The sequence below is a fragment of the Amblyraja radiata genome, chromosome 12, assembly GCF_010909765.2.
Source record: "Amblyraja radiata isolate CabotCenter1 chromosome 12, sAmbRad1.1.pri, whole genome shotgun sequence".
Classification (NCBI taxonomy): domain Eukaryota; kingdom Metazoa; phylum Chordata; class Chondrichthyes; order Rajiformes; family Rajidae; genus Amblyraja; species Amblyraja radiata.
The window spans coordinates 4,402,886-4,430,875 of record NC_045967.1 but is presented as its reverse complement, the minus strand read 5'-3'; the positions used below and the strand labels follow the sequence as shown (position 1 = coordinate 4,430,875).

At 42.9% G+C, this 27,990-nt stretch overlaps 1 protein-coding gene across 8 annotated transcripts in view; it reads right to left on the bottom strand.

The window, feature by feature from the left end:
- Positions 1-27,990, bottom strand: part of atrx (ATRX chromatin remodeler) — a 246,827-nt gene that overhangs the window by 166,736 nt on the left and 52,101 nt on the right. For 7 of the 8 annotated variants that reach the window (XM_033030134.1, XM_033030129.1, XM_033030127.1 and 4 more), the window contains 7 exons: positions 21,603-21,649; positions 17,893-18,023; positions 14,802-14,918; positions 13,334-13,443; positions 8,599-8,666; positions 4,038-7,075; positions 818-893 (listed from right to left, as the gene is read on the bottom strand). In XM_033030134.1, coding sequence (XP_032886025.1) covers positions 818-893; positions 4,038-7,075; positions 8,599-8,666; positions 13,334-13,443; positions 14,802-14,918; positions 17,893-18,023; positions 21,603-21,649 — 3,587 coding nt within the window. The remainder of the gene's footprint in view (positions 1-817; positions 894-4,037; positions 7,076-8,598; positions 8,667-13,333; positions 13,444-14,801; positions 14,919-17,892; positions 18,024-21,602; positions 21,650-27,990) is intronic. The other variant, XM_033030128.1, reaches the window with a different exon arrangement.

The window sequence follows — 27,990 nt, the reverse complement described above, 5'->3', positions numbered from 1 at the left end:
AATAGCAATGCCCCAACCTTCAGTGTCTGCAACATCATGCAACAAGTTAGGACATATTATTTTTTAAATACTTTTTCAAGAACATGTGGAATTAAAACCTCAACGGATTTTCCCTAAAATTTTGTTCCCAGATTAAAACATCTCATGTTATTAGATAAATGATTTTAAAAGTTTGCATATGACCCATTCCCTTGTAAACAGAAATGCAATTAGCAAGTTGCACCTTATATTTCCATTTTCCTCTCCTTGTAGAAAATCTCCTTTAATATTCTCATATTTTTGTCCAAAAAGATTAAAAAAAGTTAATTTAAAGACAAATTTACATATGGACACAACTTCTATTCCCACCTCAAAAAATAAAAAATTCTAGTTTACAAATGAAACTATTTAAAAGTCCTCATCGAGGAAAAAGCATGTTTAGGAGGTAAAGACCATGGAAAAGCATTTTCTGAACTACAAATGTTCCCATGTATTTCCAACGAATGCAGTAACTTTATGGATAATAGGCAATAAAACACACGATTAACTAACACTGTGCAGTGACAAACAACCAATATTAGATTCATTTTAACATTTTGAACCGTGCAGTTTCAAATAAAAATATGGGGCAGGTATTTATTTTTATTTAAAAGGGTTTATAAACTGCAAATTAAAATGTTTGAACTTATTTTAGGTCTACTGACAAACAGAAACAAAAGGCTTAAATTTAAAATAAAAAACAAATACTAACGTTATTGGGTTTGGCTGCTTAAAGAAATATCCATGACTGCACAAAACTATAAACTTTTTTTTTAATCCACAATGTAGCAATCATTACCTATTCTCAGGATCATCATCACAGTCATCACTGGCACACTGGGTGACATTTTTTGAATTGCCTTCTCCTTCATCACCTACAAAGACATACATTTAAATTATTAGTTATTACAAAATTACAGTGCTTTCATTACACCAAAATATTCTGCTCATTCGCCAGCAGCTCTGTAGAAAAATGCCAGTGTGTTGGAGAATCCAGGGCAAATTGGTCTCAGTTTGTGCAACTGTACATTGCAATAGGGAGTCAAACAAGCACACCCAAACACTGTTGAAGAAGGCATTAAATCTAGTGGGCAAATTAATGAGCTGAAGTGCCAGAGGATTCTTCACTGTTGCACTTTGCAGCTGATCCCAAAGCTTCATGAGGATTTACTGGACCTCCCCAGCCCTTCATTGGTTGACTGGTAAGAGGGCTTTTTCTCTGTTCACTTGTTTTAATTAAAAGCAAATATCTAACACATAAAATGATTTGTTAATCCTTTAAATTTTATTTTCTTAATTTCATTTGGTTTTAAATATCTCTGATCATCAAGGACATTTCAACAAAGTTCAAGTGATCTATAAACAAGGAACATAGATACAAAATGCTGGAGTAACTCAGCGGGACTGGCAGCATCTCTAGAGAGAAGGAATGGGTGACATTTCAGGTTAAGACCCTTCCTTCAGACCGAACAAGAGTCTCAACCCGAAACGTCGTCCATTCCATATCTCCACAGATGTTGCCTGTCCCGCTTAGTTACTCGACCTTTTTGTGTCCATCCCCTTTCCCGGGGATGGCTTGGGGGGGGGGGGGGGGGGGAAGAAGAGAGGAGGAGCAAGAAAAAGCCTGGCAGGTGATAGTGGATGCAGGTGGGGATAGAGGGGTTTGACAGGCAGAAGATTGGACAAAGGTCAGAGATGAAAATACAGATGTCCAAAAATAATACAATAATTGCAAATTGTGAAATTAAGGCATAGAGGTTAACGGAGGAGAGGAGAAGGTGCGAGTCCAGGGGGAAGAGGAGGGGGCATGAAGAAAGGGAGGTACGAAGGAGGAAGGGGGAGAAGAAGACGGGGAGGGGTGGAAAGACGGGCGGGGGGAGGGGGGAAGATGGGCGGGGGGAGGGGGTGAAGACGGGCGGGGGGAGGGGGGGAAGACGGGCGGGGGGGGGGGGGGAGGTGGGGGATCCTTACCAAATCAGAGCTTATATCTATTGATCTCATGTAACATTGAATTATTAGAAAGTGTTTTAGTAATGAGAATAGTTGCACAATATTTAAATAAAAATAGTTGAAATGGTCAAAGCTTATATGGAGCAACTGAGGGATAGTACGTTACATGGAATCATCTTGTATGGTGGAAATATTAAATTAATACTTTGCAGCCCTCTAAACTCTATAGAACTATGCTTGACTGCTAATGTTTAATGATAATCATGCAACTTATAATATTAAAATAGATTGGACAGAATTACAAATAAACATGAAAAACAGAATTAAGATCAACCAGATCAGAAGATCGGCATTCAACAATTCTGAAGGAAACAAGAGATAACAAAATATCAGGATTCTGTCGACGGGAAGCCTTTAAAGGCTTGGATAGAGTGGATGTGGAGTTTCCACTAATGGGAGAGTCTAGGATCAGAGGCACTAGCCTCAAAATAAAAAGATGTACCCTTAGAAAGGAGATAAGGAGGAATTTCTTTAGTCAGAGGGTGGTGAATCAGTGGAATTCATTGCCACACAAGGCTGTGGAGGCCAAGCCAATGGATATTTTTAGCTGGAAACTGACAGATTCTCGACTAGTAAGGTTATGGGCAGAAGACAGGAGAATAGGGTTGAGTGGGAAAGATAGATCAGCCATGATTTAATGGCAGTGGACTTGATGGATCAAATGGCCTCATTCTGCTCCTATAACCTATGAACTATCTCCTAAGCATTCCTTTACCTTAAGCTCCCTAATAATCACATCTGGCTCAAATTCTTGTGCCCCCTCCCCTTCTGGTTCACATTCTGCTCCTCTATCCTATGAGCGTATGATATTGTGGAAAGAAAGCTCTATTGTTGCACTGAATGTCTATGTTCATCATGAGTTTCGGTACGGTTTCCTTTGAAGTAACCACCAAGATTGTAGATGAGCAATGGCCAGTAGATACCCTTTCTGAAAATTTACTGATGAAACCAATAGCGATGAGTGCATTACATTTTAATGGATATTTAAGGTAGAGGACGGTCACATTTTTTAAAAAGTAGAATGCAAACATAGTGAACACTGAATCTAAATATGGGCTTTAAAGAAAACATTAAAGCAAGTGGAGGAAACAAACAGGTCAAATTAGCACCATGATAGAAACATAGAAAATAGGTGCAGGAGTAGGCCATTCGGCCCTTCGAGCCTGCACCGCCATTCGATATGATCATGGCTGATCATTCAACTCAGTATCCCATCCCTGCCTTCTCTCCATACCCCCTGATCCCTTTAGCCACAAGGGCCACATCTAACTCCCTCTTAAATATAGCCAATGAACTGGCCGCAACTACCTTCTGTGGCAGAGAATTCCACAGATTCACCACTCTCTGTGTAAAAAGCTGATCTCCAGAGATCCATGAACAATGCCATGAAGTGATACATATAGATAGCAATTACAGGATAATTGACTGAATGTTGAAGACTACAACATTATCAACAAGCAAAACAATGGTCAAGCTTCAAAGTGCAAAGTCAAGTTGTTAAGCAAAGAGCTGATAGCCCTTAACTGGAACCCTGAACATTCATTACTTCCATCAGTGGAACACAGTGGCCATGGTGTGCATTGTCTGCAAAATGCATTAGTTAGTCGCTCAGGCTACTCCTGTAGCATCTCAGAAACATACGACCTCAATTATTAAAAAGGTTGAAGGCCTTCTTCAAGTTACATACCATCTTGACTTGGAAAGATATCATCAGTCTTTTAACATCACTACCGAATAACCCTATAAAAAGACCTCCAGCAAAAGGACTAGTGTGTCAAGGTGACAGCTCACCATTACATCAAAGACAATTAGTCAAAGACATCATATGCTGCCAGGGTTGCTCAGATAGCAAAAACATTAAAAAAAAAAAAAATAGTTCAATGCTGACTATTCTTGCTTACCAAATATTTTGAAAGTCTAAACAGCTAAATATGCCGTACATTGAGAACATAAATACAAAACACACAAGCAACTCCCAACAAAAATTCACAATTAAAAAAATTACCTACCTGATGACTGGCAAAATCCAGATCCAGTAGCAAGCACAACGTTTTCCATGATAGGTTGTATCTTTTGTTCGTCAATGCTTCCTTCTCCAGGAAGATCATGCTTGTCTGCTTGTTCAGCAGCTTCATCGTCATCTGACGAGGATGAAGAGGTCTGCTTTCTTTCCTTAGTTTTTTTCTTGCGTTTTAATTTTGTCTTTTCTTGAGCAGACTTTGCAGCAACTTTCTCATTATCTTTGGATGAATCAACCCCATCATCCTGTGTTGCCTGCTTTTTGGATTTCTTTGAAGTTGATTTTTTTGCTGCACTGATTTTACTCAAGTTCTTTATTTCTTTTTCTAGGTCAGAATCATAGTTGGAGGAGTCAGAATTATGTCGTCTTTTTTTATTGGCAACATTAATTCTTTTACTAGTTCTTTTTCTTGGCTTTCCACTGAAATCTGAGCTGGAGGATGAACACTTCCTCTTCCGTTTAACGGTATCTGTGTTATTTACTCGTGGCATTCGCTTTCTCAAACCAAACAAACTAGCCTTTTTAATAATTTTCTGTGATGAATCACTGTTTTTGTTATCTGCATCAGATGAACTATCACGCTTCACTGCTGCCTTTCTAAGTACTTCTGGTATTTCATCAGAGTCAGAGGTAATTTGCACACCAACTTTATGAGATGCATCTGATTTATCAGAATCAGACTTGACATTTTTATTAGATGTTTTTGATCGGACAGCCTTGACTTTTGCTGAAGAATTAATTTTTTCATTGTCCTTGGTTTTACTTTTTGATTTCCTTCTTTTTTTGCCACCACCACTTTCAGTGTCTTCCTCAGATCTGGAGTTAACAATCCCTGTCCCTGCAGGGCGTCTCAAGGGTGTAGTCTTAACGCGAGGTGACCGCTTTGTATCAGTGTCTGATAGAACCGAAGCATCAATTGTAGCATCATTTGCAGTATCATTTTCACTTTCATCCTTAGATTTTTTCTTTCTTTTTTTTGAAAAATTTGCACTGCCCTTTTGAGATCTAGTGACAAGCTTTTTGTTTTTAATCAAATCATCTGCACCACTGACATTATCCACAATATCACCATTGCTGTCTTCCCCAGTATCGTGGTTTTCATCATCCATTGATTCTAATGCAACATCCTTACCACTCTCATTATCTGGAACGCCAGCATCACTGCCATCCCTCATTGCTTCAGCGTCACTCCCATCATCCCCTGCATCCTCAACTGCACTATCTTCATCCCATACAGTCGCAGCAATACCATCTCCGTCACCTGCAGCCTCAGCTGTACCATCCACATCCTGTACTGCCTCAGCTGTACCATCTACATCTCGTACAGTCTCAGCTATACCATCCCCATCTCCTGCAGCCTTAGCTGTACCATCTACATCCCGTACAGTCTTAGCTATACCATCTACATCCGGTATAGTCTCAACTATACCATCCCCATCTCCTGCAGCCCCAGCTTCACCATCTCCTTCCCCAGCAGACTCAGCTTCACCATCTCCATCCCCAGCAGACTCAGCTCCATCATCTCCATCCCCAGCAGACTCGACTCCACCGTCTCCATCCCCAGCAGACTCGACTCCACCGTCTCCATCCCCAGCAGACTCGGCTGCACTACCATCCCCAGCAGACTCAGCTGCATCATCACTGTTCCCCACAGCCTTGGCTTCATCATCACTGTCCGCTGCAGCCTCAGCCACAGATTCGGGCACATTTTGTTTGCTCCTCTTTGGCAATTTTTTCTTACGTACACCTTTTGTTGTTTTCTTACTCCTCTTCAATGAAACTGGGGTCAAATTTGTTGAAAGTTCATGCTTCACTGGACTAGAACTAGTGTCAAACTCTGAAGATTTTTGCAAGTTATTGTCACTTTTAATCGTCGCCTTAGGCAACACAGCATCAAGCATTCTGCTGTCACTTGCAGAATTATTCACTGTTTCCAAATCTGGTAACAATGAGTCAGAAACCGCAGACAAATCTCCAGTAGGTGAAGAAGCACATCCCATATGAAAAGCCTCATCTAAACTGTTAAGCAAAGTTTCATCTACCATTTCTGATTCTAGGCCCAGGCTTGTACTTTCATCTGCAGCATCAGCTGCATTTTTGAACTCACTTAATGAACAGTCATTTTCAACACCGTCTATTGCTGGATTAAGCATTAACTTATCAGTTTTTCCTACAGATATGATATTTTCATCTTCAGTCTTGTCATGTTCACTCGAAACCAAAGACACTTCCATTTGATCAGATGTGTCTGCTGCTAAAACCGAATTTTCCGCAATTGGCTTATTTGGTAATAAATAATTCTCACTTTTAGTTGACTTTTGTGCGTCATCTTTGCTAACAGACTCTTGTAAGGATTCAGATTTTTTTTGTTCCATTTCTAAGTCTTGAATCTCTGTATCTACAACTTCTTCCAATGCAAGATGCACTTTCTTTAGATCACCGAGCACAGACTTAAATGCTTTCAACTGTCTCATGCTTACACTAGATACAGAATCACCCAACTCCTTTTGTTTTAAAAAATTTACGAAGCTAATATTCAAGTTAGCTGTCGTATCAATTAGTTTGCGAGCCTTCTTCAGAATGTCTTTTGGTACTTTCAATGCCTTGTAAGAATATGTAATACCTCCAGATCCCGAAGAAAGGGTCTTCAACGAACTTATATCCTTTTCCTGTCCATTACAATCTTTACTGGAAATTCTTGGAGTTCTTTTATAATCCTGATCTACAGATCTATCACTGTCATGAAGGCCTGGAGACTTGCATTTTCCAGTGTCAAATTTAAACTTTTCAAAGTCTTTCTTCTTTCTGTTTTGTTGCCAAAGCTGATCAAGGCACTCAAATACACTATCACAAGCTGTGACCAAATCCAGTAAAGGCTCTGGATTACACACGTAGCAGTACCACTTTTTGTTTTCATCCATAATATTTGATAGTTCCTTTCTACCCAGGTTGCGCAATATGCAGCTTTTGCAAAATGCATTGTGACAAAAATCACAACAAATCAGATTTCCACCTTCAGCACACCATCTGCAGTACAGAAGAACAAGTGTGAGTATAATAAAAACAACACTACATCAGATAAATAATAATCGTGATTTTTGAAATTGTATTCTTCAGCGGATGACCAAAGCCAACAAGTGCAAAAAAAAAGGGACAACTAGCAATCACATCTTGGTCGGCCACATGCAGCTTCAGTATAACAAACTATATTAGTTTCCTTCTTGAACACTCATTAAAATTCTTATTTCCTCGCCTTATTAATCCTGCAGTTTCCAAGTGCTGGGCAAAAGAGCACCTAGCTCTGCAAAGGTAAATAATGTCTTCCCATCAGACAGTTCAGCTTTAAACATTTTTAAATAATTACCTGACAAGTTGGAAATAGAAACTCCCCATTAAATTGGTTTGTTTTCCTCTTGTATTTATTGTTTCAGAACTTAAGATCACCTTTATTTTAGCTGGAATGAAGGTGGGCAGGATGCATGCCGTCTTCCTCTCAACATTCCCCACACCCTATCCATCCCAAGAATTAAATATTTCTTCTTTAATCTCCTGTGACTTTAAGATTGTTAGTAGTCCAACACAAGTGGCCATTCTAGATGGCATTGTGGGTACATACCCTGAAACAGTTGGGGGCTGGGGGATGGGGGAAAAAAAAATCAAACCTAGGACTTCCATCAAGAAAATCAATAAAATTGTCAGACGTCAAAGAATTAAATCATGTACATCCCGAGTTCTACCGGTAACACCCGATCGTTAAAGCAAGATAATGAAGCTCTTTCAATCATATTTATTTGTACCAGGAACTTTTTGGAACTGTTAACAGTTGGGTTTTTACATTGAAAGGTGCTAGTTTTAATTTCCATTTCCTAAACTAGTGCAAATTAGTGCAAATCGTTGATTTGCACTAAACAATCAACCCAACCAAACTTAAATTTTAGGCAGAAACTTTAGGCCAGGGGTCGGCAACCTACGGCCTCCAGACTGAATGTAGCCCGCAACCTGTAATCATCCAGCTCGTAGACGTATCTTTTCCCCCCGTATTTATCCGGCCCGCAGACCTCCGTCATCTCTGGTACCTCCAGGGCCTGAGGACGCGGCGCCCAGGTACGGTGACGCAAGGGGGCCTGCGCTGGCGTCCTCAATGGTGGAGCCGCTGCCGAGCAGTACCGAGCTGCATCCAGCTCAAACCCATCGGCACGGCCGCGCACCTTCTGTGTCTGTGCTTCACTGTCGGGATCGGGGTTGTCAATTGGCCAGGAACGAGTGGGCGTGAGTATTTGAGCCACCGTCTTCAGGACAGAGCCAAGGCAATGGTCCTTAGGTACGCCATGTTCGTGAGTAGTAATTAGGGGCTAGTCCTCGAAGGGGCGGGATCTATGTGGACACGTGATTTGTAGCCTGCCATTCGGGGCGGGATTTATGTGGACACGTGATAGATGTGGCCCGCCATCCGCTCAGACATGCGTCTGGCCCGTATGCAGAACAAGGTTGCCGACCCCTGCTTTAGGCCTACCAGTGTAATGAATGAGGAGAAATAAAACATTACACACCTGCACTGTTCATCCATATTATCAGCATCTTTGCTAATGTCATCACTCATGTAGTACTTATGGCAGCTCTATAAAATATGTGTTAGAGTTTAACATGGTTACATACATAGTGAAAAAGTTTAAACATAGTCATTCTTAAAATCCTTAAATCTATTATGCCCTTACATTACCAAATATATTGACGCTACCAAAGTACCCAGTCAAAGAAGCCCTTGCAAGAGATTAGTATACAAACTTAAAAGCACACGGCATTGGGGGTTCAGTATTGATGTGGATAGAGAACTGGCTGGCAAACAGGAAGCAAAGAGTAGGAGTAAACGGGTCCTTTTCACAATGGCAGGCAGTGACTAGTGGGGTACCGCAAGGCTCAGTGCTGGGACCCCAGCTATTTACAATATATATTAATGATCTGGATGAGGGAATTGAAGGCAATATCTCCAAGTTTGCGGATGACACTAAGCTGGGGGGCAGTGTTAGCTGTGAGGAGGATGCTAGGAGACTGCAAGGTGACTTGGATAGGCTGGGTGAGTGGGCAAATGTTTGGCAGATGCAGTATAATGTGGATAAATGTGAGGTTCTCCATTTTGGTGGCAAAAACAGGAAAGCAGACTATTATCTAAATGGTGGCCGACTAGGAAAAGGGGAGATGCAGCGAGACCTGGGTGTCATGGTACACCAGTCATTGAAAATGGGCATGCAGGTGCAGCAGGCAGTGAAGAAAGCGAATGGTATGTTAGCTTTCATAGCAAAAGGATTTGAGTATAGGAGCAGGGAGGTTCTACTGCAGTTGTACAGGGTCTTGGTGAGACCACACCTGGAGTATTGCGTACAGTTTTGGTCTCCAAATCTGAGGAAGGACATTATTGCCATAGAGGGAGTGCAGAGAAGGTTCACCAGACTGATTCCTGGGATGTCAGGACTGTCTTATGAAGAAAGACTGGATAGACTTGGTTTATACTCTCTAGAATTTAGGAGATTGAGAGGGGATCTTATAGAAACTTACAAAATTCTTAAGGGGTTGGACAGGCTAGATGCAGGAAGATTGCTCCCGATGTTGGGGAAGTCCAGGACAAGGGGTCACAGCTTAAGGATAAGGGGGAAATCCTTTAAAACCGAGATGAGAAGAACTTTTTTCACACAGAGAGTGGTGAATCTCTGGAACTCTCTGCCACAGAGGGTAGTCGAGGCCAGTTCATTGGCTATATTTAAGAGGGAGTTAGATGTGGCCCTTGTGGCTAAGGGGATCAGAGGGTATGGAGAGAAGGCAGGTACGGGATACTGAGTTGGATGATCAGCCATGATCATATTGAATGGCGGTGCAGGCTCGAAGGGCCGAATGGCCTACTCCTGCACCTAATTTCTATGTTTCTATGTTTGCCCTTATTAACACCACAGAGACACATTTCAGTGACAAAGCCTTGGGAAATTCACCAAAAAGTATAATCATAGAATTTATTCCATGTGCATGCTCCATATTTAGAGATAAATATCCTCCCATTGAGTTTGAAGCTGCAACCTCAGCATTTGGTTATTGATTCCCATAAAGCTTCTGGGTGTCCACTCTGTTAAGTGAGCAGCAACCAATGGTCTCATTCCAGGTTTTGGCAACAAATACATCCATTACTACAGGAAAATGTACATCACATTCAATATTATGCAGTGTTAGAATCTCCTTAGCCTAGGATGGTACCAATACAGCACATTCCCACCATAACCCCTTGCAATTAAAAACTGATCCAAATCTCTAGGTTTCAACATTACATATTCTCTATACTAAGTTAAGCCTTCCTTTTCAGCCAAATCATCCCAAGACCTCCACACATCCTGTTACTGAATAACTACATCCCATATTTAATAGTCAATGTAGATTGGAGATTTTTTAAATATTTAAAACCCCTCGGCCCTTTGATTAACTCTCCCTCTTCATCACCCATCCATCCCAGTTGCACATACCAGAATCATTGGCTTCATTCAGAATCAAGCTTTCTGGCTTCATTGTTAATGTCATCTGTTTTTGAAACGTGGACTTGCTGATCAGAAGCATTCTTGATCTCACTTAGATTTGCTACTAACCTAACTGTTTTAAATACCTGACCATCACATCTATCTATACTATCACTAAAACTCTCATCTTGACCGCTTCCGTTTTGCACTGTAATTAAATTTGCACGAAAACTCTACCCTATATCGCTAGGATTTGTTTCGCCACCTTACTTACCGTTCTCCTCTGCTCCAAGCCACCAAGTTTTGTTCCGATCGGTGAAATATATGAAAAGTTATGAAGGTATAAAAAATTGTGAGATCAGCAGATTGGTCTTATCGCCTGTCAGTCACCATGAAGGGAACGCCCCTTCCGGCAACCGCTGGAGAATAAAGCCCCGAAGGCAGGGCTGAGTAAACAAGCCGTGCTGATTGAGTCCGCAAGAGTAGAGTTGCGAAAGCCGCTGTGTGGAGGCGGGAGGTACTGTGTGGTGCCGCGGCTGGTGGCCGCTGAGTGGAGTCCCTCCCCCTCACCATACCACCCCTCCCCACATACCCACACCCCCCTTTACCCCTCCCCCGTTGCTTCCCACCATACCAGCCCCTCCACACCACGCCCTCCCCCCCACCCCCTCAGCGAGTGTCCAGAAAGCCACGAGCGAGTGTCCAGAAAGCCGCGAGTCCAGAAAGCTGTGAGTCAGCCGCGCCTGCGCAGTTGGGGGCTATGGGCGAATGGTGGAATATTGCGTTGGGAGACCAGGCCTCCCGTGTGAGAATAGGACCCAACGGGTCCCACTTAGTCTTCACAAATAATTGCTAGCTAGACTAAGTGCGACCCGTTGGGTCCGTCACACGGGAGGCCTGGTCCCCCAACGCAACTCGCTCCCCAATGCAATATTCCACTACTCACCCATTCCCCCAATACAACCCGTCCCCAATGCAATATGGCACAACTCACGCATAGCCCCTAACTGCGCAGGCACGGCTCATTTCCCCTCATCCCCCAACACTCCTCCCCCTCCTCTTCACACTCCCTCTTCTTTCCCCGCTCCTGGTCCCCTCCCCCATCGCTCCCTCACCTCTCCCCTACCCTCAATCACTCCCTCCCTCCATAACTCCTCTCCGCTCCCTACCCCCCTCCTATCCCCCACTTCTCACCTCCATTTTCCCTCCTGACCTCCCCCACTGTCCTCCTCTCCCTCTATTCCCCACTTCCCCCTTCCTCCAACTTTCCTCCCCTCCCCCACTTTACCCCTCTCCCTCCCCTCCCCAGGATCTTTCCCCTCTCCTCCTCCCCTCCTCCCCTCCCTCAATCCCTCATCTCTTTTTCCTTACCCTCAGTCACTCCCTCCATAAAAATAAGTATTTGCAGCTCCTTCAAGAGAGACAGAGACAGAGAGACAGAGAGAGAAGGACAGAGAGAGAGAGGGACAGAGACAGAGAGAGAGAGAGGGACAGAGACAGAGAGAGAGAGAGAGAGAGAGGGACAGAGACAGAGAGAGAGAGAGGGACAGAGAGAGAGGGACAGAGAGAGAGAGAGGGGGGAGACAGAGAGAGAGAGAGAGAGAGAGAGAGAGAGAGAGAGAGAGAGAGAGAGAGAGAGAGAGAGAGACAGAGAGACAGAGAGAGAGACAGAGACAGAGAGAGAGACAGAGAGAGAGACAGAGAGACAGAGACAGAGAGAGACAGAGAGAGAGAGAGAGAGAGAGAGAGAGAGAGACAGAGAGAGAGAGGGACAGAGAGAGAGAGGGACAGAGAGAGAGAGGGACAGAGAGAGAGGGACAGAGAGAGAGAGGGACAGAGAGAGAGGGGGACAGAGAGAGAGGGGGACAGAGAGAGAGAGGGACAGAGAGAGAGAGGGACAGAGAGAGAGAGGGACAGAGAGAGAGAGGGACAGAGAGAGAGAGGGACAGAGAGAGAGAGAGACAGAGAGAGAGAGAGGGACAGAGAGAGAGAGACAGAGGGACAGAGAGAGAGAGAGGGACAGAGAGGGACAGAGAGAGAGAGAGGGACAGAGAGAGAGAGAGAGAGGGACAGAGAGAGAGAGAGGGAGAGAGAGAGAGAGGGAGAGAGAGAGAGAGGGACAGAGAGAGAGGGACAGAGAGAGAGGGACAGAGAGAGAGAGAGGGACAGAGAGAGAGAGAGAGGGACAGAGAGAGAGAGAGAGGGACAGAGAGAGAGAGAGGGACAGAGAGAGAGAGAGACAGAGTGTGGAAGAGAGCGTGTGTGTGTGTGTGTGTGTGTGTGAGAGAGCGTGTGTGTGTGAGAGAGAGTGTGAGAGAGAGTGAGAGAGAGTGAGAGAGAATGTGAGAGTTATCCCCCGCCCCCCCGCAGCCGGTGGTGGGGAGACGATAGACAAGTTACTGTGAGATGGGGAGAGAGGAGTTTGTTACGCTAGACAGGTTGTCGCCAGTGGGGCAGGAAGGGGCGTTGCCATCCCGGCCGTGGTATTGACTGAAAGGAGTAGAGACCAATCTGCGTGGCGCTGACTGAAGGAATCTGCGCATGCGCGGCGTTTAAGATTTTTAAACTTCGGTAACTTTTACAATATACAACCGATCGGAATGAAACTTGTTGCACTCGCAGCACATGAGAGCATTGAGTAACCTGGCGAAAAATCATAGCGCTATCGCGTACCGTGTTTGCGCAAATAGTAAAACCCCGCAAACCAGAAGAGCACAGATCAGTTTTACTTATGTACAGCTATTTCATTGGAGCAGGATAAAATTCACAATACAATTGCAAGAACACCTACCTTACATATGACAACTTTCAATGCAGGATGCCGCTGAACTGAATCCTTGTGAAAATGGTTTACCTGCTGCCCACAAGCAGTGCAACTGACTATTCCATGCAGATTCTCATCTGGAAATGAAAAGTCTCAGGTGTAAACCATGTTTGCTCATTGGCTGACAAAATAAAATTGCAATTACATTCTTGTATTCCTCATGTAATCTGATTGCAGAATGTACATATTGGGCTCTGAAGAATTCCGTAAAGAAATTCACTTGCTAACCCAAGTCAGAAAAATTAAGATAGAGATAAATCCAGTTAAAATTCAAAAGCAGAAGCCTTCATCCTAAAAGATCCTTCAGAATCATAATTCCGATAAATGTTTCATTTTAGTAATAAGTGCTGGAAGTACTCATCATTTGTGAAAAAAAGAGCAAACTGGTGTCATCAGCTTGAAATGGTAATTATTTCTGAGCATCTCCAACATTGATTTTATTTCAGATTCCCCACCGTTATTTTTCAATTCAATATAATTTATATTAATTATTTTGCGGAATTCCTTCTGACGAGGAAAGAATGCATGCTGTCACAGAAAGATTCTCCAGTAGAGTGTGGCTAGTAAAATCATCCCTGTTATTAAAAAAACGAACAATGCCAAATTTCATTCTATTGGGATCACATTTTGCTACTGGGCTAAGAGGTGAACAGTGCACAGCAATTAATTCTAGATCTTTGTAAGCGCAGACAGGTTTGAGATTGGTCATTCTGAAAAAATAAAAAATTTAGAGGTGCAAAACACCAAACAGCAGCGGTCCATAGACTTCTAATCAGATTTAAAACTAATAGCTTGTGTGCCCTTACAAACAGAGGCCTTCGGTTCATTAGTGGTAAAGTTTTACAATGGCTCTACTAGCTGATGGTCTGTGGTTGTGTACACAATTCAAGATACTACAAATTAAACAGGATATTTCAGAACCACAGAACTGTCGCTCCAGGGTTTTGATTAAGAGGAAAGATGACAAGATTTGCATTTGTTGGAATGCAGGGTCAAAAGGTGGATTGAGCCCAAAGATGAATTGATAGGATTGATAGAGCCACACCTTTCTAGTTACCAGCTCATTTAAACATCTTAAAATCAAGTTCATGGTTATTGCTGGATAATGTTTTAAAAGGATATAGAACCAAGGCAGAACAAACAAGGCAGAGAAACAAGGCAGAACCTACTCCTTCAGTCCTATCTGAAGACTCATTACTAAACAGTCATGAACTCAGTTAAATGAGTTGGGTGATTGGATGGCCAATTCTTGCCCAGCACCACAATCTCAGGTTCTAATTTTCTTAAAAAATTTAAACCTTGTTGTACTATGTAAAATCAAAACCATTCCTCTAGCCAGACTAGACCCAAAACAATTTCAATATGCGACTCAAATGTTCAGAGAAAATTGCAATGTCATTGGAAGTTTATCAGATAAAGGTAATATTTGGTCTACCTCCACGTTTCTTTGTTGTTTCCATTTTGTTCTTAGGATTTTTGGTTCTAAATTCAGGTCCTCGAAAGTTATCTTTATCTTCATCACATACAGGTTCAGGCTGTACAACTACCGTGCCTGAAAGAGTGATATTTTACGTATAGAATTTAAATTAAACATGTCTAAAAATGAACAATCTCTAATACCACTTAAAGCTATAAGTTAACAGGAGATTGGAAGAGCTGATGAGTTTCTCCAAGCCAGATATCAGTGTTGGCTACACAGAGTGGGCCAAGAGGAACCCACATTGGACTATGCTTTTGAGGTTCTCCACATCCTGTGGAGAATAGTCGGGCCAAAGTCTCCCTTGAGGCACCATTCAAATCAGAATCTTAACCCAAAGTGATTTTGCATGACACCTACTCCACCACAGATTAATGCTTCTGGTTCTACAAGCCTTAAAAGCCATACCTCAAACGGCTATTTGGAAAACAATTTTGTTACCTATTCTGCAAAATTATAATATAACTAATATTACATTACTCCTCAGTGCTCAGTTTTAAAAGAGCCCCTTGTAATGTTCTACAATTTTCAATGCCGGAGATTCAAATTAGATTGGAGGCACAAAAAACTGCAGATGCTGGAATCTGGGGCAAAAACAAATTGCTGCAGGAACTCAAGTGTGTTAGGCGGCATCAGCGGAAGGAAATTGACATTGAACATTTCGGTTCGAGACACAACCCTCTGGATTGAGAGTGGAGGGGAGATAGTCAGTATAAAGGGATAAGGGGATGTTGAACAAGATCCAGACGAGGAGGGGTGGACAGTTGATGGGATCAGATGGAAAAGAAGGGTGGAGATAACAGAGGCTGGGACATGATTAATAGTTAGCAAGAGCTAAAGATGACACAACCTGATGGGAAATGACAGTAGAATATGGAGCGAATAAAATAGTGTAAGGGGGCAGATGGAAACTGTGGGGGTTAGGGATAGGAAGTAATTTGGGAGAGGGCATGGTGTTTGTGGAGAATAAAAATTGGTTGGATAGAGGGACCGAGGGGGGACAAATTATCTGAAAATGGAGAATTCAATGTTCATGTAGTCGGGTTGCAGATTACCGAGGCAAAATTGAGTTTGACCTCACCCTGGCAGTTAGTCAGGGTGAGAATGGGAGGGGAATTGAAATAGTAAGCAACCAGAAGCTCCAAATGACCATGACAGAGAGTGCAAGTGCACGGCAAAGCAATCACCTAGTTTGCAATTTGTCTCACAGATGTAGAGGTGGCCATGTCAAGAGCACCTAATGCAATAAACGAGTTGGAGGAGGTGCAGGTGAATCTCTGGCTCACCTGGAAGGGATGTTTGGATCCCCAGATTTTGATGAGGGTGGAAGTATAGGGAGAATCGCTGCACCGTGTGGGAGGAATGAACAAACGAGAGAGTGGCCCTGCAGAAATTAAAAGGGTTGGGAAGAGGAAGATGCGAAAGTGGTGGGAATACACTGTAGCTGGCAGAAATTTCCAAGAATATGTTGGATGCAAAGGCTGGTGGGGTGAAAGCAAAGACAAACTCAGAGCTGCCAAGTTTTGTCAGAGCATTTCAGTATTCTAGTACCGAAAATCAGTATTTTGCTGAGGAAATCGGTATTTTAATGCGGTGCCATTTTGCTGAAAAAAAAAGTGTTATTTTTTATGTGCAGTCATACCCGTGTAAGAGTACAAGAATGCATAACTTTGCTACCAATTGATATTTCTACACACCTTACTTGACAGTGCATTCATTGCCATCTCTTTGTATACTGCTGTTCGAATGGCTGCTTCCTGCTTTTAGCACCAGATGATGATGTAGAAGCCATTTTGGAAGCCTCTCTCCCTCCCTCGCTCTCTCCCTCCTTCCTCTTTCCCTCCCTCTCATGCTCTCTCCCTCTTTCCCTTCCTCTTTCCCTCCCACCTTCCCTCTCTCCTTCCTTTATCTCCCTCCCTCTTTTATTCCTGTCCTCCCTCCCTCTCCCTCCCCTAACAACCTGTGACCCATAGCACTGTGGCCATTGCACTATGTGTAAAGGCAATAGCGCCCCAGCTTAAACTGACAGCGCTGTTTAAACCTGGAGCGGGACAGGCCGATCAAAGCTTCCAGATCTTGAAATTTAAAATACTAATAGATTTAATATGCTATAATTTTTGGAGGTACAGTATGACTTTTTATAAGCAGCAAGATGAAACAGGAAGTCGGACTGATTTTAAAAAAAAATCCATATTTTACAAAGCAAATCTGTACATCCGTAATCTGATCGCATTTCCGTACAAATTACGAAAAATCCGTACAACTTGGCAGTTCTGCAAACTGGATTCTATCCCTATTCTGTCTAGGGATGGAAGCAAGATGTGAGCAGATATGCCGGAAATGGGAGATGGGAGATGCGGGTGAGGGTATTCACATACTCAAAGATGCCGGGGAAGTTGAAAACCATGCAAATATCCATGTCTACACTATTTTGTAAAAAATGAAGCAGTCAAAAGAAGTTTTCAGGGTAAGCACAAGTTCAGCTAAGCAAAGGAGAAGGGGAACCATTTGGATCTATGTTCTGGAAAGAAACAGGGAGCTGAGGCCTTCTTAATGGGGCATGGAAGTGTATGAGGACTAGACATTCATGGAGAAAATTAGGTGGTGGGCTCTGGAAGGCAAGATTGAGTCAAGATACGAGGAGATGAATTCAATGAGGCAAAAGCAGTCTAAAACAATGGGCCTGCCAGTCCTGTTCGTGAATCTTGGGTGGGAGATTGAAATGATCAGTACATGGGGTTGGTGGACCATAAGAACTTGTGGTGGGGAGATCTTCTGAAGTATTTAGAACTTCTGATGGTGTGGGAGACAGGAACCTGGTATTAGGTGGTGGGGTCATGGTCAAGGAATAGGTATGAGGTGTTTGAAAGCTGTCTCCTAGACTTAACAAGGTAGAAGTCAAATGTTAATGGTTCAAAACTGATTTATGGAATAGCTAACGTTTAATAGTTATCAAATTATTATTATCTTTCTCACACTTGTATTGAGTTACAAAAGTGCACATTTGTATTTAGATAATGTTTCCTAAATATTTAAGAGAAATGTGTACCTTTAGGCAGACAATTCACATCTAAATTATCCGTGTCCTCAATATTTGAAGTCAGTTTCTCGCAGCCAGAAGCAGTCTCATTTGATGTTTCATCATCTGACACAATGTGCTTTGTCACAAATGAGGGTTTCCTGCAATCAAAAGAAAATTAAACACTATGTTCAAGGTTTGTAAAATCATTCACCATCAGAAGCATAATGGCACCATGGATCACTGGAATGTAAATTACAACATTTCGGCACTGCCACTTTGGTTAGCATATGAGATGCCAGTATTTCCACATAATGTAAAACCACCAGAAACCACAATGAATATGGCACTGAATATGCCATTATTAACCTTTCTAACATCTGCCAAGATACTTACTTTTGTTGGGCAGTCCTAAGATCTCGTAAAAGCAACGGTTCTTTATTTTAAAAAGTAGACATTGCTTATTGAACAAGTCTCAATCAACCTGTCCTTAGCTGATTTGCATAGGTTTACTATGTGGTAGGATTGCAGTTTCAATCTAATCTGAAGATTGTAAAATCACTTAGCACTATCTGCGCATGCTATTTTTGCCATTAGCAAAGCTGTACTCTTGTACTACACCAGCATCATGCTGGCACTTCCTCAATTTTTAAATACGTCCTGGCATGCTCTTCTACATTCTTTGTTGAACAAGTAATGCTAGGCCACCATTTAAAACAGTACCAAGTTATTAGGTAGACAAAAATGCTGGAGAAACTCAGCGGTGAGGCAGCATCTATGGAGCAAAGGAAATAGGCAATGTTTCGGGTCGAGACCCTTCTTCAGACGGAAGAATATACCCATAATGTTTCTACTGCAAAAACTGAAGACAGAGAGAGAACAGCCATCTTGCTGCCACAGTATTCCAATTGCAGTCTGACCAGTGCCTTATAAACCCTCAACATTATACCCGTTTTTATATTCTAATGCTCTCAAAATAAATGTTAACATTGCATTTGCTGTCCTTGCTACCAAATCAACCTGCAAAGAATCCTGCACCAGTTCTCCCAAGTCCCTTTGCACCTCCGATTTACTATGTCTTCCATCTACCACTTCTTTGCCCACTCTCCCAAACTGTCCAAGTCCTTCTCCAGAATCTCTGCTTCTTCAACACTACCTGCCCCTCCACCTACCTTCCTATCATCTGCAAACTTGGCCACATAGCCATCAATTCACTCATCCAAATCATTGATATACAATTTGAAGAGTAGCAGCCCCAACAATGATCCTGCGGAACACCATTAGTCACTGGCAGCCAACCAGAAATTACCCCCTTTATTCCCACTCTTTGCCTTCTGCAATTCAGCAAACCTTCTATACATGGTAGTATCTTCCCTCTAATACCTTGGGCTCTCAACTTGTTTAGCAGTCTTGCGTGCAGAACTTTATCAAAGGTCTGAAAACTGGCCTACAATTTTATCAAATGCAGAACTTTATCAAATGTCTTCTGATAACTGGCCTACAGTTTTTCTTCTTTTGCTTCGCTTTCTTCTTGAACAGCAGAGTAACATACATAATTTTCCAGTCCTTTCGGACCACTCCCGACTGGTGAAAGATCACCACTAATGCCTCCACAATCTCTAATGCCACCTCAGAACCCTGGAGTGTAGTCCACCTGGTCCAGGTGACATCCATCTTCAGATTTTTAAGCTTCCCAAGCACCTTAGTAATAGCTCCTTAGTAATAGCTACTCCACTAACTTCTGCCTCATTCTCTGTGAAGACTGATGCAAAAACGTATTCAATTTATCTGCCATTTCTTTATTCCCCATTATCTCTTCTCCAGCATAATTTTCCAGTGGTTCAATGTCCACTCGTACCTCCCTGCTACTATTTAAATATCTGAAGGAACTTTTGCTATCCTCTTTTATATTATTGGCAAGCTTACCTACACATCTCATCGTTTCTCCTCTTATTGGCTTTTTAGTTACCTTCTGTTGGTGTTAAAATGTTCCCAATCCTCTAGCTTCCCACTAATCTTCGCAATATTATATGCCTTCTCTTTTAGATTTATGCTGTTCTTGACTTCCCTTGTCAGCTACGGTCGCTTCCTTCTCCCCTTAGAACCCTTCATCCTCCTTGTGTTGAAAAGATCCTGCGTCTGAATTACTCCCAGAAATTTCTGCCATTGCTGCTACACTGCTGGGGTCCCTTTCCAAACAACTTTAGCCAGCTCCTCCCTCATGCCTCTGTAGTTACCTTTACTCAACAGAAATACCAACACATCATATTTCATCTTCTTCCTCTCACTGCAGGTTGGATTTTATCATATTATGGTCACTACCTCTTAAGCTCCCTAATCAAACCCCGTTCTTTACACAACACCAAATCCAGAATTGCCTTTTCCCTAGTGGGAGGGTTAGATCCAGTCATCATGGTCCATGTGAGTACAAATGAAGTTGGTAGAACTTAGAAAAGTTCTGCTAATGAAATTCGAGCAGGTAGGGACTAAATTGAAAAGTAATGAAAATAGTAATAATTTCTGGATTGCTACCCAAGGCAGGAGCAAATTGTCATAGGATCGAGAAGATTATAAAGTAGAACGCGTGGCATAAAGATTGGTGTGGGAGAAGTTCACCGTTTGACCTGTTTTTACAAAATGTTAAATGGTCAGCTCGACATAGACTACAAGACCTACACCAAACCCAAACCAATTAGGAGCAGACGAAGGCATTCGACCCAATTTGTGATCCCAGCTACAAAGACAGATGTATACAGCAATTCGTTCTTCCCCCGCACAATTAAAGCATGGAATAATCTCCACCCAACTATAGTTACCCAACCAGATGCAACTAAATTCAAAGTAGCTCTTTCTTCCCAATAACCCTTTCTGGCTTAAGCCCTCCCTTCACCACCTCCAGTTTAAATTCCATTTGAAATATTTTGGAGGACCAAGAACCAAGTGGGTGTGAATTTGTGGTCAGACGAGATGTCCCGAACCCAGGCACGGGGCAGGCAACACAGCCTTTGGTATTCTCGATCCTCGTGACAGAGAATAGTGTCTATTCCCCTGACTATACTATCCCCAATGACAACAACATATCGTTTCCCTCTCTCGGTGCCATGGTTAGGTGTTCAAACTTCCCACAGCCCCTGCGTGTGTGTAGGGAACACAGAATCTCAGACCTACTTTGCAAGCTCATGGGCTGAGGCTCCTCTAACAATTCCTCTATCTTTATTCCCCTGCCTGCTCACTTGCAGTCACACCCTTCTTATGACCACAGATCAAATTGGAAGCATCCAAAAGCGTCCAAGTAAATCTCCCCGCCCCTGATGTGCCGCAGCGTTTGAAGCTCAGGCTTCAGGTCAAGGACCACTTAAACCCGCTATTCCCTCTTTTCTGCTCTCCCATCAGGCAGAAGACAAAAGCATAATCGACCGGATTCAGAAGCAGCTTCTTCTCCCGTGTTATCAAGATGCTGAGTGGACCTCTTATAAGCTACGGGTATAGTCACCGATCTCTCTTAGCTGCCATTGCATTGTTCTTGAATCTGCAGTCTCTCTTTAGCTCTAACTATATAATGCTGTAGTACTATATTCTGTACTCACTATTTTTCTTTGTATCATCTGTTGTACTTGTGTATGGTTTGATTATGCTGATGTACGGTATGATTTGACTGGATAACATGAAAACAAGTTTCACTGTGTATCAGTAATGTGACAACAATAAACCTATACTCACTTAACTTTTAAAATACTCACCTTCTTGAGTGGGATGATCCCGAAGACTTTGATTTTCGGCTGGAGACCTTTAAATAAAAAGGAACCATCAAATTTAGACGTAAATACTTCATCACAAGGAAACTAAAATGAACTAACGTGGACTTTCTAAGATTAAAACTTAGAGTTGCCCTAGTTAAAAAAAAAAAAAAGCTTTATGTATGCATTTCAGAAGTAATTATGTATAATTAACTTTTAATATAATGTTGAAATATCATGTTTTTACAAAACAGGGAAAGGTGCCAGTTAAATTCTGGGCAAAATATCAAGAATGATAATGTTTCCATTTGACTCATCAAATGGATCTTAAATACACTTCCAATGAGGACAGAAGATGGATGCATATAATGACCAAAATAGAAATATTCAATGCAAATGTACAAATGCTGCTCATAAATAAATAAAAGGATTTTGTTCATATTTCAGGCATGATATTCACCTCCAGAAATAAAATAGGAAGTATTGCCCAGACCACGTCTTGTGTTCAGGTGGCATTCGCTCCTCCCCGTGGACCTCCTCTCCTGATTCAGAGCCATTTCGAGGCCTTCTCCGCTGCCTCTGTGGTGTTCTTGATGGCCTTTCTCCTCGCCACTCCGTTTATGCCCAGTGCACTCAAGGCTTTGTAGAGCGATTGCCCTGCAAACCCTCTGCAGCCAACCTCGATGGGCATACACCTTGCCTTCCAGCCCTGCTTGCGGCAGTCTATGACCAGTTCTTCATATTTGGCCATCTTCCTCTCGTGGGCCCCCTCCAGACGGTCCTCCCACGGCACTGTCAGTTCCAACAAGACGATGTTTTTGGTCGCCTCTGAGACCAGGAGGATATCTGGCCTCAGGGTGGTCGTGGCAATGTGCTGTGGGAACTTCAGCTGCTTCACCAGGTCTACGGAAAGCTGCCAGTCCTGCGCAGTCGCCAGGATTCCTGACGGATTCCTGGCTGCTGTGGTTCTTGGCAGCTGCACTCCGGCCTTCACGAAGGTGATCATCTGGGTGGTGGGGCGTTCTTGTCTGCAGCTGCTGATTCCCATGCCGATGGCTTCTGCAATGGGTTTGAGAACCTGGTCGTGACGTCATGTGTACCGGCCCTGCCCAAGAGACTTTGGGCAACAGCTCAGGATGTGTTCCAACGTCTGAACATTGCGGGCAATCTGGAGATTCCGCTTTGCCCCAGATGAAGAGGTTCGATGGGCTGGGCAGGACATCATACACTGCCTGGACCAGGAACTTGATGCGCTGTGGTTCAGCCTGCCAGAGCTCAGTCCATGTGACTTTTCGGTCCATGGCCTGCTCCCACCTTGTCCAGGCTCCCTGCTGCCTCAATCCAACTGCTCTGGTACACCTCTCCTCCTCCACCACTGCCCTCACTTCCTCCTGGACCAGCCTGCGCCTCTCCTTCCCCTTGGCCTTGTCAAACTGGAGAGATGGGAAGATTCCCAGGCCTGCTCTTCCCCGAGTCACTGCTCCCACCAGGACTCTGTGGCGTATCCGGGACTATGCTTGCAGCACGGCTTCGCCGGCTCTCCACTTCCTCCCAGTTTTCACCTCCACCCCTGCTTGAGCCACCTTGGGGTCGCTGGAGTCCCTGTACAGCATCACCTCTCTGGCCTGAGTCACCTTGGACTCCTCCTCCAGGGACTTCAGGGGCAGCTGGAGCTTGGTGTTATTTCCGTAAAGGGCGATGCTGCTAAGGCTCCTGGGCAGTCCCAGCCACCTTCTGAGAAAGCTACTGACTTTCCTCTCCAATCTCTCTACGATGGATATTGGGACCTCGTAGACAAGCAGTGGCCAGAGTATCCTTGGCAGGATACCATGCTGGTAAATCCATGCCTTCAACTGGCCGGGAAGCCCCGACCGGTCCACTGCTCTCAACCAGCTCTCCAGCTCCTGACAGGTTGCCTGGACAGATGCTGTATCCTTCAGGCTGCTGTTAAACACCTTGCCAAGACTCTTCACTGGCCTTTCGGAGACAGTTGGGATTGATGTCCCTTCGATGCTGAAGCGGAACCTGTCCATGACTTTGCCCTTCTTCAGCACCAGTGACCTTGATTTTCCTGGCTTAAACCTCATCCTTGCCCATCCAATCAGTTTCTCCAACCCCTGCAGGATCCACCTGCATCCTGGCACTGACTCAGTGGTGACAGTCAGGTCGTCCATGAAGGCTCTGATTGGTGGTTGGCGCATTCCTGACTTGGTCCGAGGGCCCCGGCACTCTGGCTCAGCAGACTTGACGATCATGTTCATCGCCAAGGCAAAAAGGATCACAGAGATGGTACAGCCTGTGATGATCCCAAACCCCAGTCTGTGCCACTCTGATGTTACTGACCCCAAAATAAATCCTCCTGATTACTTGTTGACATTCCAGCTTTTTTCTCCAATGATGGCATGTTCCTAGCTTTTCTTTCAACTAAGGGCCTCTTAACTTGAAACTGTTATAAATTATCTCCTCAAACATCATCCTGCAGGGTGATGTTATTCAAGGTCAATTTCTCATTCAATTTATTTTACTGGATACACAAGTGGAAATGCTACCGCAGGATACATCATACCAGAACAATGCATTCCGATTTTTATTCCCTCTCCATATCCATCAAAATTTAAAAAAATCAAGCACACACAGCATATCAATTATTTATCCTATGGTAGATACTGGTTGAATGAACTATGTAAATAGTTCCCATCCACCAAAATAATAACAGCAAGTTCTGACTTCAAATTGAATGTATTTATTACAAGCTGAATAAATAAATTCTGCTTGTTTGCAGTAATTTGCAACAACATTAACAGCTGGTTTTCAGCTACTCGCAATAAAATTATTGGCAGTTACAACCATTTCCCAAAAGTTACCACCCATGTATATTATCCATATTTGGCACTCAATTTTTATAATTTGACCTGGTTTCACTCTTCCAAAATGAACCCATTTCCAGAGCAACGAAGAAGGAAAGGAGGAAAATTATTTGTCCCGGGTTGGGAACATTTCACATTGTGTTTTCTATTCTTTCAAAACAATAATGCACTGAACAAAATACAGGAAGATAGATTACCATTTGCATTTCATATTCTAAAATGAGAAATGTTCCCAATGGAAGTTTTTCTTTCACTCTGCACATTGGGACTCAGTTTTGAAAGATTCACTTCATTTCAACTACAACTCTATAATCAGCCTCAAGTTGATTTTAGACTTGAGATACACCGTGGAAACAGGCCATTCAGCCTCCCGAGTCCACGGCGACAAGCGATTCGACAATACACCAACGCTATTCTAAACACTAAACACACTGTGCCACCCAACATTCTATATTTATAATAAAACAAGGCTCAGATGAAAGAAAAATGGACCCGATCCTCCAGTATCCAAAATGGATCATAATTGAAAATGTAGGTAGGACTTTCCTGCCACCTGCATTCTGGATTTAGTTTCAGTTTAGAGATACAACATGGAAACAGGCCCTTCGGCTCATCAAGTCCATGCCAACCATTGATCAGTTCTATGTTATCCCAGTTTCTCATCCACTCACTTACACTGGGGACAATTACAGGGATCAATTAACCTGCAAATCCGCACGTCTTTGGGACGTGGGAGAAAACCGGAGCACCTGAAGGAAACTCAAGTAATCATTGGGAGAACGTAGAAACTCCACACGGACAGCACCTGTGGTCAGGATCGGACGTGGGACTCAAGTGATGTGAGGCAGCAACTCTACGACTGCACTGCCCTATATTTAGAAAAATTGAATCTCGAAAGATAATTATATAAACTATGTTCATGGTTTACACAGAACATAGAACAGTATATCAGTATAGAACAGGAACCCTACCTGGACCCATGCAGTTTGCTTATAACCATATAACCATATAACAATTACAGCACGGAAACAGGCCATCTCGACCCTTCTAGTCCGTGCCGAACACGTATTCTCCCCTAGTCCCATATACCTGCGCTCAGACCATAACCCTCCATTCCTTTCCCGTCCATATAACTATCCAATTTATTTTTAAATGATAAAAACGAACCTGCCTCCACCACCTTCTCTGGAAGCTCATTCCACACAGCCACCACTCTCTGAGTAAAGAAGTTCCCCCTCATGTTACCCCTAAACTTCTGTCCCTTAATTCTCAAGTCATGTCCCCTTGTTTGAATCTTCCCTACTCTCAGTGGGAAAAGCTTATCCACGTCAACTCTGTCTATCCCTCTCATCATTTTAAAGACCTCTATCAAGTCCCCCCTTAACCTTCTGCGCTCCAAAGAATAAAGCCCTAACTTGTTCAACCTTTCTCTGTAACTTAGTTGCTGAAACCCAGGCAACATTCTAGTAAATCTCCTCTCTCTATTTTGTTGACATCCTTCCTATAATTAGGCGACCAAAATTGTACCCCATACTCCAGAATTGGCCTCACCAATGCCTTGTACAATTTTAACATTACATCCCAACTTCTATACTCAATGCTCTGATTTATAAAGGCCAGCACACCTAAAGCTTTCTTTACCACCCTATCTACATGAGATTCGACTTTCAGGGAACTGTGCACAGTTATTCCCAGATCCCTCTGTTCACCTGCATTCTTCAATTCCCTACCATTTACCATGTACGTCCTATTTTGATTTGTCCTGCCAAGATGTAGCACCTCACACTTATCAGCATTAAACTCCATCTGCCATCTTTCAGTCCACTCTTCCAACTGGCATAAATCTCTCTGTAGACTTTGAAAATCTACTTCATTATCCACAACCCCACCTATCTTCGTATACAATACAATACAATACAATACAATTTATTGTCATCTGCATACTTACTAATCCAATTTACCACACCATCATCCAGATCATTGATGTACATGACAAACAACAGTGGACCCAACACAGATCCCTGTGGCACCCCACTAGTCACTGGCCTCCAACCTGACAAACAACCATCCACCATTACTCTCTGGCATCTCCCATTCAGCCACTGTTGAATCCATCTTGCTACTCCACCATTAATACCCAACCATTGAACCTTCTTAACCAACCTTCCATGAGGAACCTTGTCAAAGGCCTTACTGAAGTCCATATATACAACATCCACTGCTTTACCCTCATCAATTTCCCGAGTAACCTCTTCAAAAAATTCAAGAAGATTAGTCAAACATGACCTTCCAGGCACAAATCCATGTTGACTGTTCCTAATCAGACCCTGTTTATCCAGATGCTTATATATATTATCTCTAAGTATCCTTTCCATTAATTTGCCCACCACTGACGTCAAACTAACAGGTCTATAATTGCTAGGTTTACTCTTAGACCCCTTTTTAAACAATGGAACAACATGCGCAGTACGCCAATCCTCCGGCACTACTCCCGTTTCTAATGACATTTGAAATATTTCTGTCATAGCCCCTGCTATTTCTACACTAACTTCCCTCAATGTCCTAGGGAATATCCTGTCCGGACCTGGAGACTTATCCACTTTTATATTTCTCAAAAGTGTCAGTACTTCCTCTTCTTTGAATCTCATAGTTTCCATAGCTACTCTACTTGTTTCCCTTACCTCACATAATTCAATATCCTTCTCCTTGGTGAATACCGAAGAAAAGAAAGTGTTCAATATCTTCCCCATCTCTTTTGGCTCTGCAGATAGCTGTCCACTCTGACTCTCTAATGGACCAATTTTATCCCTCGTTATCCTTTTGCTATTAATATAGCTGTAGAAACCCTTTGGGTTTACTTTCACCTTACTTGCCAAAGCAACCTCATATCTTCTTTTAGCTTTTCTAATTTCTTTCTTAAGATTCTTTTTACATTCTTTATACTCCTCAAGCACCTCATTTACTCCATGCTGCCTATAATTATTGTAGATCTCCCTCTTTTTCCGAACCAAGTGTCCATTTTCCCTTGAAAACCATGGCTCTTTCCGATTTTTACTATTTCCTTTCAACCGAACAGGGACATAAAGATTCTTAAAATGTCACCTTTAAATGTACTCCATTTCTCTTCCACATCTTTCCCATAAAACAAAATGTCCCAATTTACTCCTTTTAAATCCTTTCGCATCTCCTCAAAGTTAGCCTTTCTCCAATCAAAAATCTCAACCCTAGGTCCGGTTCTGACCCTCTCCATAATTATATTGAAACTAATGGTATTGTGATCACTGGTCCCGAACTGTTCCCCAACGCATACCTCTGCCACCTGACCCGTCTCATTTCCTAACAGGAGGTCCAGCACCGCTCCTTCTCTAGTAGGTACTTCTATGTATTGCTGCAAAAAACTATCCTGCACACATTTTACAAACTCCAACCCATCCAGCCCATTTACAGAATGTGTTTCCCAGTCTATGTGTGGAAAATTGAAATCTCCCACAATCACTACCTTGTGCTTACTACTAAAATCTGCA